The 11,834-nt window shown below is 41.4% G+C and overlaps 1 protein-coding gene and 3 non-coding genes across 4 annotated transcripts; all 4 read left to right on the forward strand.

Annotated features, from left to right (window-relative positions):
- Positions 1-97: 97 nt before the first annotated feature.
- EIF4A2 (eukaryotic translation initiation factor 4A2) lies at positions 98-6,189 on the forward strand. Its single transcript, XM_010166972.1, has 10 exons — positions 98-143; positions 233-365; positions 629-768; positions 1,939-2,107; positions 2,300-2,409; positions 2,537-2,680; positions 3,084-3,221; positions 3,502-3,591; positions 3,836-3,915; positions 5,378-6,189. Exons 1-10 carry the CDS (start codon positions 120-122, stop codon positions 5,520-5,522), a joined length of 1,173 nt encoding a protein of 390 aa, XP_010165274.1. The 5' UTR covers positions 98-119; the 3' UTR covers positions 5,523-6,189.
- LOC114818531 (small nucleolar RNA SNORD2) lies at positions 480-549 on the forward strand. The gene has a single exon (XR_003766189.1). It is a non-coding gene; the product is annotated as a small nucleolar RNA SNORD2 (small nucleolar RNA).
- On the forward strand, positions 2,723-2,903 carry LOC114818530 (small nucleolar RNA SNORA81). The gene has a single exon (XR_003766188.1). It is a non-coding gene; the product is annotated as a small nucleolar RNA SNORA81 (small nucleolar RNA).
- LOC114818529 (small nucleolar RNA SNORA63) lies at positions 3,305-3,431 on the forward strand. Its single transcript, XR_003766187.1, has one exon. It is a non-coding gene; the product is annotated as a small nucleolar RNA SNORA63 (small nucleolar RNA).
- Positions 6,190-11,834: the final 5,645 nt, after the last annotated feature.

The following is an 11,834-nucleotide window of genomic DNA, read 5'->3' on the forward strand; positions in this document are numbered from 1 at the left end:
TCATGGGTTCCAGGAAATGGGTTTTGCAGCCAAGATTTCAGCTTGTCTCTGAGTGTTAGATGCTGCTGTGCTAACAGCTTGTTCTTTTTGGTGACAGAGACCATGGCGGCCCAGAGGGAATGGACCCCGATGGTGTCATTGAGGTGAGCACATGGGAACTGAGTTGAGAATTTAATCACTGATGGAGATAAGTGTTGGATTTAACATTTTAATTTTTTTTTCTTTATTACAGAGCAATTGGAATGAGATTGTTGACAATTTTGATGATATGAATTTAAAAGAATCCCTTTTAAGAGGCATTTATGCTTATGGTTTTGAGAAGCCTTCAGCTATTCAGCAGAGAGCTATTATTCCATGCATCAAAGGTATGTGGGAAATGCACTTGTTCGTATCAACAATGGATAATTTAAAAAGTGTTGTAAAATGCATACGCTTGTTTTATTAGTGTTATACCATCTATTTTTTAATCCTTACTGAACAAGTGATATGATGGTACACCATCTTTCGGGACTGACCTGAAATGGAGAGAACTCTTAATACTGATCACTTATTTCAAAGGGAATAAAATAAAACTGAAAACATGAATGATCTCTGTGGGAGCAGTAAATATGTATCCTACTTTTTTTAGGGTATGATGTGATTGCTCAAGCTCAGTCAGGTACTGGCAAGACAGCCACATTTGCTATTTCCATCCTGCAGCAGTTGGAGATTGATCTCAAGGAGACCCAAGCACTAGTATTGGCCCCTACCAGAGAACTGGCTCAACAGGTATTGATAGTGTAGTTTAAAAACAAAAAGCTGCTTGTGTGTTGCATAGGTTTCAGGTTTCACAACTGAGACAAACAGACTTCTTAAGGGGCTGTAACTAATATCCATTCAGAACCCATTTTGTGTTGAGTAATGGGGGATATAAACTGGCTTCTGTCCCACAAGCTGAAAAAGCTGAGTTGATGCATGTGGAGGGTGCGCTGGGGCAGGGTTGCAGGAGCCAGCTGCTCTGCTGTGTATTGTTCTGAGGGACCATCTACAGAAAAATAACATACAAGATACATTGCTAAAGCACAGTGTTCTGAGTGGAAACAAAACAAAGCTTTTGGGAAGCTATTTGGACTTGTGTGCAGTTGTGCAACGTGAAAACTGCAGTGCTCATGTGGTCACTTCAGTTTTTGTATTTTTGTGATGTTTTCCTGACTCTTACTGCATGTCTACTCCACCTTCAAGGCTTGATAACCTCTTTTACTAAGTGGGAATGTTTAACAAAACTTAAAGGATACTTAATTTTCAGGATTAAAGTATATCAGTAATGTGGAGTCTTAAGATGAAATGTTGAACAGAACAAATAGAGTGGAAAATACATTATATGCAACTTCCTGCCTTTTCAGCTAGAATATACTGAGATGCCAGTGCTATAGTGAAGATTGCTCTTGGAGGTAAAGCTAAACATAATAAATCATGCAGGAAGGAAATCTGAAAAAAAAAAAAAGCAAAGGTGGAGCAAGAGCTTCTGAGCAGAATGTTTATTTAGCCTTTGTTCTACTCTGGAGACATTGGTGAGGTGAGATGTGTTTCAAAGCCTGGCACATAGCACTGCAGTTGTACACTTTAATGAACTTGCTGCAAGTGCTTAACGTGCAGGATTTAGTAGCTGAACAGGTGAGTTCACTTCTGGAGGCCCTGCTTTTTAAGTTCATAGCAGATGCACGGTAGTCACTTGTCTAGTTCAACTAGTAAGGACAAAAACGTAACTCGAGTGTCCCTCTGACTCGAGCTTTCTAGTGAACAGTTGACCAAAATGACTAGCCACTGTGTTCTCTAACCATTCGAGCTGCATGATCCTTGTTTGCTCTGCTGGCCTCCAGAGTCTGTAAGCACGAGTGATGATGGGGCTTAATCTTTAATGTACCAGGAGCTACTCCTAATGGAAAGGTTTTATTTTAGATTCAAAAGGTAATTCTGGCCCTTGGCGACTACATGGGAGCGACATGCCATGCTTGTATTGGTGGTACAAACGTTCGCAATGAAATGCAGAAACTTCAGGCTGAGGCTCCACACATTGTGGTCGGCACTCCTGGGCGTGTGTTTGACATGTTAAACAGGCGCTACCTTTGTAAGTATGAGTTTAATTTTGTTCTTGGTAATAAAATTCAAGTAAAAATTTCGCAGCAGTAAGAGCTTAAGTATTTACTGTCACTGTGGAGAGTTGTCCTGGAAAGCCAAGTCCTAAAGGAGACTGGCATTAATAAAAATGTCTAGTGTGTTCCTGAAATTTCATATGCTACTACTTTTTTCTTTTTAATAGCACCTAAATGGATCAAAATGTTTGTTCTGGATGAAGCTGATGAAATGTTGAGCCGTGGATTTAAGGATCAAATTTATGAGATCTTCCAAAAACTAAGCACAAACATCCAGGTAAAAAACCCTTTACATGGTTACATAGATGCAGATTTGTTTACACTGTAGCTGAGAACTGCTGATGAATTCTCTAAATCAAACCTGGTGTCCTAGGAGTCTGCTAACACAGAGTAATGTGTTCTAGGTTGTGCTGCTATCAGCTACAATGCCAATGGATGTGTTGGAAGTGACCAAAAAGTTCATGAGAGATCCCATACGTATTTTGGTGAAGAAAGAAGAACTGACTCTGGAGGGTATCAAGCAATTCTACATTAATGTTGAAAGAGAGGTTGGTATCAGCTGCGCTTGCTCTGGCTGGAAGAGTCGAGTTCTCTTCTTGTTAAAGCACTGTGCTAAAATTGCAGAAACCAAGGCTGAGCTTTGGTTTCTGTAATAATGCTAGTAGAGTACACACAAGAAGGAGAACAACTATGCACTGGATCAAAAATGACTAGGGTGGACCTCTTTCTTAATGTCCAGTGTCCTGTGTCTTAAGATTTGGTGCAACAGTTCATGCAGAAACGTTGCTTGATGTCTTGTTCCAACTCTTTAGGTCACATTGAATATAATCACACACTAGACTGTGCTTAGTTGGTGGTTGCTTTCGAGTTTTGTTCCTTGTTTGAGATTCACGCTATGTCCTGAACGGCCAGTGGCATGATGTGTTTCTTGGTCTCCTTTGTTCTCTGCAGGAGTGGAAGCTGGATACTCTCTGCGATTTGTATGAGACACTGACCATTACACAGGCTGTCATTTTCCTGAATACAAGGAGAAAAGTAGACTGGCTTACAGAGAAAATGCACGCCAGGGACTTCACAGTCTCCGCTCTGGTAAGAACTGATACTTCTAAATAACTTCTGCAATGCCGTGTGTGTGTTAGAAAACAAATGATAATGAGCTACATCTGAGTGAAAAGCAGGAAAGTTATAATATAGCTGTGCAGTGCTGTATTGTCGTTCCCCCTGCTTAAAGAAAACTGCTTCCCTCTATCCCTACCTGCTTTGTTCCCACAGCAGGCAGGGACGCTGGGTTTCATACATTACTTTGTTCTTTAAAGGATATTCCAGAGTGTTGGAACCTGTACTAATTACAACTTCTTTAACTCTACAGCATGGTGACATGGACCAGAAGGAACGGGATGTTATCATGAGAGAGTTTAGATCAGGATCAAGCCGTGTCCTGATCACTACTGACTTGCTGGTGAGTGAGTGTTACCTTACCCTGAACACATTTCTGGTTAAGTCTGGAGCCAAAAGCTTCATCATTCAGTGAAGGTTCTTTGTAGCCTGAACTGTTTGGAGCTTCTTGGAAGAGTAAAGACTACGCTCCACTATGGACTACACAGTTGTAGTTCATCACTAACCATGTGGTCAACAAAAGCACGGGATAAATTGTTTAACCTAAAGCCTGTGCCTCATGTTAAAGAACCTGTGTTGCTTTTCAGGCTCGTGGCATTGATGTGCAGCAAGTGTCATTGGTCATAAATTATGACCTGCCGACCAATCGTGAAAACTACATTCACAGGTGAGTTGGCTCTGTGTCCTCTGCAGACATCAGCACACAGCCTCGCCTGTTCTCCCCTTCAGTCCCTACCAGTGACAGGAGGAGTGACACATCCATTCATGCACTCACTGCTAACGAGCCAGCAGGAAATAAACTGCTGTGGTTCGGCTTTAAAAAAGCCCTGGCTTGCACAGCTCTGGTTCTGAAATGAGGGAGAAGCAGAACTTTTGGACAATAAGAGAAAGCAGTGGGAGAACTTAAATGTGTGATGAGTTCAGTGATGACTAATCATTCATTGCTGAGGTCTGGGGAATGGCCAGTTACTGAACTGCCTTTCTGTCAGGTAGGTTGAGGAGTGCAGTGAGCAAACTCAGGACTGGTGCAGTGTCTGGATGGGAGTGTTCACTCCATCTGTAGGTTCTCACTCATCTACAGCTGCTGCTCAGTGACAGGCCCTTAATCATCTCAGCAAACCAGCTGGGTAGCACTGCCTTTGCTCCTGGAGGCCCAGCTGTGTTCATGCTTTTGCTTGTTGTGGCTCCTTTTACAGTGTGGGATTTGTTTCTCTGTGGTGTGTGTCTTCTGGTAGCAACTAAAGGGTTTTGTGTTCCTGGGTTTAGTTAACTGCTTCTAGTGACTGTCCCCAAGTTACGTAAACTGAGCTTTGTTACTTGATGTAAAAAAAAAAGAAACCGGAGTTGATAGCAGCAGTTGATGACGCAAGATGTTGCTCAGAAGTGGCATTGACCTAATTTAGGGTGTGGATATTCGTAAGAAGCACAGTTAGAACAAAGCCAGTCAGTATTTATTTATGTATTTATTCTGTCATTATTCACTCAGTTTTGTGAGCCATTTTTGCGTATGCAGCTCTTGCGGGCTGGGTGCTTTGTTGCATGGTTTGCAGGAAGGTAGAACTGATGGTGGCTGTAACTAAACTGTACTGGCATTCCGGGGTGACTGACTTGGGCTTACACAAAAATGTGGAGCCTGGATTTTTCTGCTTTAAGAAAAACCAACCCTAAGTTTTCCCACTGGAAACAGTTAGGTTAAGTTAAAATTGTCACGTGGAGTGTGCTGCTCCATGTTACTGGATAGAATCGGATTAACTCTGATTTTTGAGCAAGAGTTTATCTTCTATGTGCCATGTGCTTGGGACAGAATTTGTGTGGTGTGGGATGTTAGATGAATGGAGGGAGGGAGGTTGAGGTGTAGGACTTGATAGCACATTGCCAACAACTCCACACAGACCTGGCTTTGCAGCCAAGAGAGTAACCTTTCCTGCTCGGCTGCTCTCTAGGATGGACACTTAGTGCTGGCACTACCTGCTAGTTCTTCTGACCAGACATGGTTTTGGTAGCAGCTGGTTCTGTAAATAAATAACAGCATGAAGTGGGCAGTGGCAGATAAAGGAGCAGCAGTTACTGAAAGGATCTTGCACAGGTTTGAAGCAGTGCAGATAACCCCATGTTCTCTCTCACTGCAGAATTGGCCGGGGTGGTCGGTTTGGCAGAAAAGGCGTGGCTATCAATTTTGTCACTGAAGAGGACAAGAGGATCCTGCGAGACATTGAGACTTTCTACAATACTACAGTGGAGGAGATGCCGATGAATGTGGCTGATCTCATTTAATCCCTGGGATGAGGTGGTTTGAATGCAGTGTTCGCTGTTGCTGAATTGGCGATCACAACGTGCATTGTGCTTCTTTCTTTGGGGATATATTGAATCTTGTCTCAATGCTCATAACGGATCAGAAATACAGATTTTTGATAAGCGAAGCGACTTTTTGTCGTGAGCTCTTGTGGGGAAAGCCACTGGCTTTATCCACTTTAGGGTTAGACTGTTGGGGTTGGGTGGAAAGTCATGGGGTCTGTAAATTTTTTCTTTATTAGAAATTTATTTCCTAGTTCCGTAGAAGTGGTTGTATTAGATGTTCTTTATCATTTAATAATTTACTTATGGACTAAAAGATATAAGTGCTGTATAAAGTCAGCCAATTATGTTAAACTAGCCTACCTTCCTTTATTGTATGTACTTAAAACTTCAGACTGAATTGGAAAGGCCTTTCAAAATCTCTAAACTTTTATAAGAGCATTAAAATGCATTTTTGTTTCATATGTATTTATTCAATAAAGTATTTAATTAGTGGTAAGTGTGATCTGGACCCTGTTGCTAAGCCCCAGCAAGCAAGCAATCATACTATTGTCTTAGTTAGGGTTAAACCCAGTAAAATTTGCCATATTGCACATGTCTTAATGAAGTTTGAATGTTCAATAAAATACTTCTATATTCACTTAAATTGCACATAGCTGCTTCTTGGTTAGAGGGGTGCCTTGCTCTTAGGGGAGGGTGACAGCAGCTGTGTCTGCTTGACCTGTCAGGACTGGAACTCTTTAGTAGCATAGAGGGGACAGTGCCCATCAGCTTTGTCAGCAAGTGCAGGGGCTGTTTTTGGAATGGTAACTTGGACTAGTAAATGCCAAGTTTCCAGAGGCTGTCCCCATGTGACACAGCTCCTGCGTCACGGACATGTGTCTCTAACACCCTTACATCAGAGTAGAAAATGGCTGATGTAATTATCAGTACTGACTTGATTAAAAAGCTCACTGCATCAGCCATGCTTCCTGCCAGCCCAAGGCCTTTTTTTACTGTTCAGGGAATTCACTTTTTAAAAAAAAAGATGCAACAGGTGTTCAAAGCAGTGTCGGAAAGGACCAGACCCCCAAAGCTGCTCAGCCTCCCCTCAGGGCTGTGTTCTTTATACAGGTTAACAAGTCAAAAGCTTTAAAAAACTGGTTTTCTTATCACTGAGGCTCAGGAACACGTAAGCATCTTCAGAACATTCACCCTCCACCCCCTATTTTTTCTTGTGTAGCTTGAGTGGAAATATTGCAATGCGCTTAGTTAGGAAGTGATTTTTCCAGCATTTACTGCTTAAGGGCCTGATAACAAGATGGAGGTAATATGGGATGTGCTCCCTCAGGAGCTGGTTCATCCTGAAGCCTTGTTTTCACTAGAGGTGTGTTCATTTTGCAAAGTTGCATTTTCAAAACCAAGCAACATGGGCTGAAAGGAACAACTCGCCCTTTCTTTGCCTTCAGCTGATGTTGGCCACTTGGATAGTACATACATGCTCATTTTGGGTGCATTCACAGTTCCCTGGTTTCAGTCTACCACAAAGAACTGCAAAGCAGGAGCATTACTGGCCCTTCAGCACACACAGATCTCTTTAATGTAGCATAAAAAAAAAATCAAGTCTTCCAGCATGAGCTTTTCCAACTGCCAAGCAGTCCTTTTATTGCAAAAACCAGTACAAAAGCACACAGGTCCCTGCCCACCCATGAAACAACCCCCTGGCTGGAGGAGCTGTTAGATGTTGTGCGTTAGCTGCTGCATCATGAGGCCGCAGAGACTCAGCAACTGCAAGTACTCATCGGCTCCATCTGCCAAGCATTTGTCTACTTCCTGCAAACAGGAAAGAGGTAAAACCCTCTTAAAATGGTGGCGCTCACGAACTGCAACAAATTACCTGTCTGGCCTCCATCTTGAGGAGGCTGAGATGTGACAGTTCTCCACCCAGGAAGGGACGCAGCGATTGTCTGCAACCACCTGCTGGGAGCAGCACTGCAGCTCATCAACACCACCCGCCTTGCCTTTCTTCACTGAATTTACCAAAACCACCCCTGCTGTCTTTCCTTCTTGGTCAAAATTTAGCAATTCATTAATTAAATTAGCAATTTAACTCCTTTTTTTGAAAAGGTATATTTTACACACCAGAACAAAAAAAACAAATTTGGAACTATAAAATGCAAGTTAAGTGCTGACTTAAAATCTTGCCTTAATTTTCCCTCCCAATTTATGTCAAAAAACCCCCCAAACAAACCCACAAACCTCTTGCTTGAGCACCATTAGAACAATATAATATGGCCAATAATTCACTTAACTACATTTCAGTTGCTTCTCAGGAAATTTCACAGGCCAACAATTTAAGTTCTACCAAGAAACATTCAGAACTAAAAATCAAAATAAATCATTAGGTATTCTTGGGAGAGAATGTAAACAAAAAACTACCAGTGGAGATTAATGTGTTTGGTTTTGGTTTGTTGTTTTCTACTCAAGCTACATACTCACCGCAAGCTTCTCCGCTATGACAGATTTCTGCTTGTCACTGTAATCTCCGCTCTCGACAACAGCATCGTGCAGCTGGTTTACCAGCTGGGCAACAGCAAACCCTTCATTGATGAGATTCTGGGTCAGGGAGGGAGGAAAATAATTCAGCAGCAGAAACACCACAAACTGGAAAACCAATCTGAAAACTTCTGTCTGAACTGAAAGACTGGACTGAAATTTATTCCGGAACTTTTATATTTTAGAGGACGAGGCAGTAGTTTGTCCATAGTCCAGCATCTTGCCTGACAGCGACCCAAAGTGAGCACCTAGGACACACTGCAAGAGCGTGGCAGGCACGTAGCAACAATTTTGCCCAAATATTCTTCCAGCTTCTGACAATTTACATCTTGCAGATTTTGTGAGCTAGAGACATTTTAAGCATTTAACAACCACCACTGAACCTGTCCAATCTTATTCTAAAATTAGGAAAGCTCAGCATGCACAGCATCATGTGGCAGCTTCACAGCCTTCACATTTTAAAGTGCCACCCACTTTATTTTCTTCATCTGGTATTTGCTAGCCCCAGGCATGCAGAGATCTGTAAGGCCATAACTTTTTTAATAAAATAAAAACCATGGCAGCTAAAGATAGTTTTGTTGGTTTTTTTCCTTAAAATCAGTAGTATCCAGTTACAAAACCAGCAAATATTGAGAACAGTATTTAATGAAGCCATTCTGGCAGAGAGAAGTTTATGAAAATAGAGAAAGAGTTGGTGCGACCTTATTTTTCTGTACAGCAAAATATACACCCATGCTTTACAGAAGTACACATTCAAATTGTGTCAACTGCATATCAAGCACTAATATTTGAAATAAACCCCTGGAGAACATATCCAAACTCATACATTAGATGAGATCATGGTGTGATGAAAGATACCAGCTTGAAGGATTTAGAAAATCTGTATCATCATCTCTTAAGATGAACAGATATTGGACATCATGGTAAGTAATGTGAAAGTGCAAGGCAGCGACATCTGCACAAATCCTGGCCCAACAATTCTAAGATTTGCTGTAAGTTTACAGGAGAACAAATCCAGACTCAAAACTAGAGATCCTGCCAAAACTATCCCATGAGGCTCAGCCACGTAAGGAGCAGGAGGCTGAGCAGCACTGCTGTTTTTCATACAGGGAAGGAACATTTCACTGGAAGGAACAATGGTACTATAACATGCTCCCCTCTGTCAGGGACAACTCCTTGATTTAAGATTCAGTTCAAGATTGTCTGAACACCCTTTAAACTCCTGAGATTAGGAAGAACCTTTCCTGTATTACAGAAAATAAATCCACCTCTATAAACCAGGAGCTTATGCCTTCCTTCAAGGTCCAAGTTACTGCAGTTTGTAAGATAAACTTACTCACTAGCGTAGGGTAAGATTAACATGAAATATTTAAAGACTGAAAGCTTATTACAGCCTTATTCAGATACTTCTCATCTAACACAGCTTCCATGTAACCAAGAAGGTGACTAGTCCAGAGTCCATCACTGAAGATGCAGCTCTAAAGGCCTGAGCCAAGTGTCTCGCTAGGAATTCCTACTCTGCCTAATTCAGCCGAACAGCTCCACATCTCATCAGTTTAACTCCAGAGAGAGCCTGAGTCACACTAGCAGGGAACCTTATTTGCAGCTTTGACAGTTCTTCCTCAGAAGGGAAAGATCAGAGTACTACCTGGTAAAAGACATGCTTCCTGAAATGAACATCCTAACTGACCTGAGGCCAGGTGTTCTTCAGCTGCAGCCCAGCAACAAAGGATTCACAGGGCAGTGACCTAGAAAAACTAAGAGGACTCTACCTTTACCAGTGTTTCCAGTTTCTCAAATGAACCACTCCGGCAGACAGATAGTAGTTCATCAGTTGTTTCTTTAGGGATGACCTGTAACAAGAAGTTATATTTCTTAACTTCAACTTTGTAAACTTAAAACTGAAGTTGATGCTTACAGTAACAGATACAAACTGTTTATGAAGGAGGCCATTTTAGCATTTCATTCCTCTACACACACAACCACTTTCAAGCAAATATTTAAGACAGACTAGCTAAATTTTAAAAGAGCAAGGCTGTAATATTTGTCCAATATTGGTGATATTAAAATAAAAAAACTACATAATGATAGTGAATTGTCAAAATCACCTTCATAAATCCAACACACAACCACTTATTCAGGACACTCACTAAGTGGAGGGCCAACTTCAACAATCTGATGATCAGCCAACGCTTTCTGTACCATTCTACACCAAAGCAGAACAGCAAATTGGTGTTGTCTCCAGTGATGCATGAGGGACACAGAAAAACAGCCCAATGCAACAAGATCAGAGACTAAATCAGAAGAAAAAAGGCAACAGATGCCACTATTTACCTCTGAGCAGGGGAGCACTGCCCACATTTGCCCCTCTGCTCATTGTCCTTCCTGTCAGCTGCGTGTCTGGACAGTCCAGTTTCAAAGGTTCTTTAATAATCTTTGGTACTAAAGTCACTCCAGGGTCACAAGAGTTATATATGACCAAGAAGCCTGAAGTCTTTATGAAGATGTAAAGTTGAGTTTCTTTGGTTTAAACAAGTATTATTCAATAATGGAATTTCATGCTTCTCTTTCCTATCATTACAGTCAACTTCTGCCAGGTATCTTGGAAATTGTGATTTACAGATACCTGTAAGTGAAATCCATCTGCTTCCTACAGCTAGACACACAAAACTGAATGAGTTCCCTGAGAAAATTGTTTAAAACTCTTCTGTAAAACATGCACAGTAGTAATTGCCTCTGGTTCCATCAAAGTGAAAACTTCACAGCCCTTACAAGTAGCTACAATAGTAGCACCTTCAAAGGAAATGTGTCCATCATTAAAGCCCATTTATTTTTCAGCTCTTCAACTCCTAGTTTCACATTTCTTGCTTTAAGGGTGTTTTGTTGCTATAGGAACCTCTTCACACAAGTTTTATTAAATGTATTTCCTCTGAGGTTTCTCCTGTCCCTGTCAGTATAATCTATGTCATTCTAGAAGAAATCACTGCTGTTTTGATAAAAAGCAAAACCTACACAGATCCTTGAAAAGACACAGTCACTGTGAACGTTAAGTTGAAAAGGAGCTGCTACTGAAAGAAAAACCCTGTGGTGTTTCTAAACCATGTTTTGCAATGACTTATACACACACATACAGATAAGCGCACACACACACACACATCATATATATATATATATATATATACACACACATAAAAGGAAGACTTTGGGGAACGACTTTTCATAAGGACAACTAATGACAAAACAAGGGGAAATGGGTTTAAGCTGAAAGAGGGGAGGTTTAGATTAGATATTAGGAAGAAGTTCTTTACTGTGAGGGTGGTCAGACACTGGAACAGGTTGCCCAAGGAAGTTGTGGATGCCCCTTCCCTGGAAGTGTTCAAGGCCAGGTTGGATGAGGCTCTGAGCAACCTGGTCTAGTGGAAGGTGTCCCTGCTGATGGCAGGGGGTTGGAACTAGATGATCTTTAACGTCCCTTCCAACCCAAACCATCCTATGATTCTGTGAAAAGCACCAAGAAGACATTCTAGTCTACTGTCCCACAAAAGGCAATATATTTTGCACTCATGGGCAGAATATTTCAACTTCAGTTTGCATTGTAAGACTATTTTACAGAATCATTTGCTAGAAACTTGCTATGTAATAAGTGTACAGAATCAGGCAGTCTTTAAAATTCTGGTGGATGCTCTATTGGTACCGTACTGCAATACTAATGGGTATAAATTACTTGAAGCTTGAGCCGGTATCCACAGGGCAGGA

The sequence above is a fragment of the Antrostomus carolinensis genome, unplaced genomic scaffold (genome assembly GCF_000700745.2).
Source record: "Antrostomus carolinensis isolate BGI_N321 unplaced genomic scaffold, ASM70074v2 scaffold44754, whole genome shotgun sequence".
Lineage (NCBI taxonomy): Eukaryota > Metazoa > Chordata > Aves > Caprimulgiformes > Caprimulgidae > Antrostomus > Antrostomus carolinensis.

Bases quoted from the DNA above. Each gene is read 5' to 3' on its own strand.
- EIF4A2 (XM_010166972.1), top strand. From the start codon at position 120: ATGGACCCCGATGGTGTCATTGAG. The intron at 2,410-2,536 runs GTAAAAAACCCT...AATGTGTTCTAG, and splicing joins AACTAAGCACAAACATCCAG to GTTGTGCTGCTATCAGCTAC. The intron at 2,681-3,083 runs GTTGGTATCAGC...TGTTCTCTGCAG, and splicing joins ACATTAATGTTGAAAGAGAG to GAGTGGAAGCTGGATACTCT.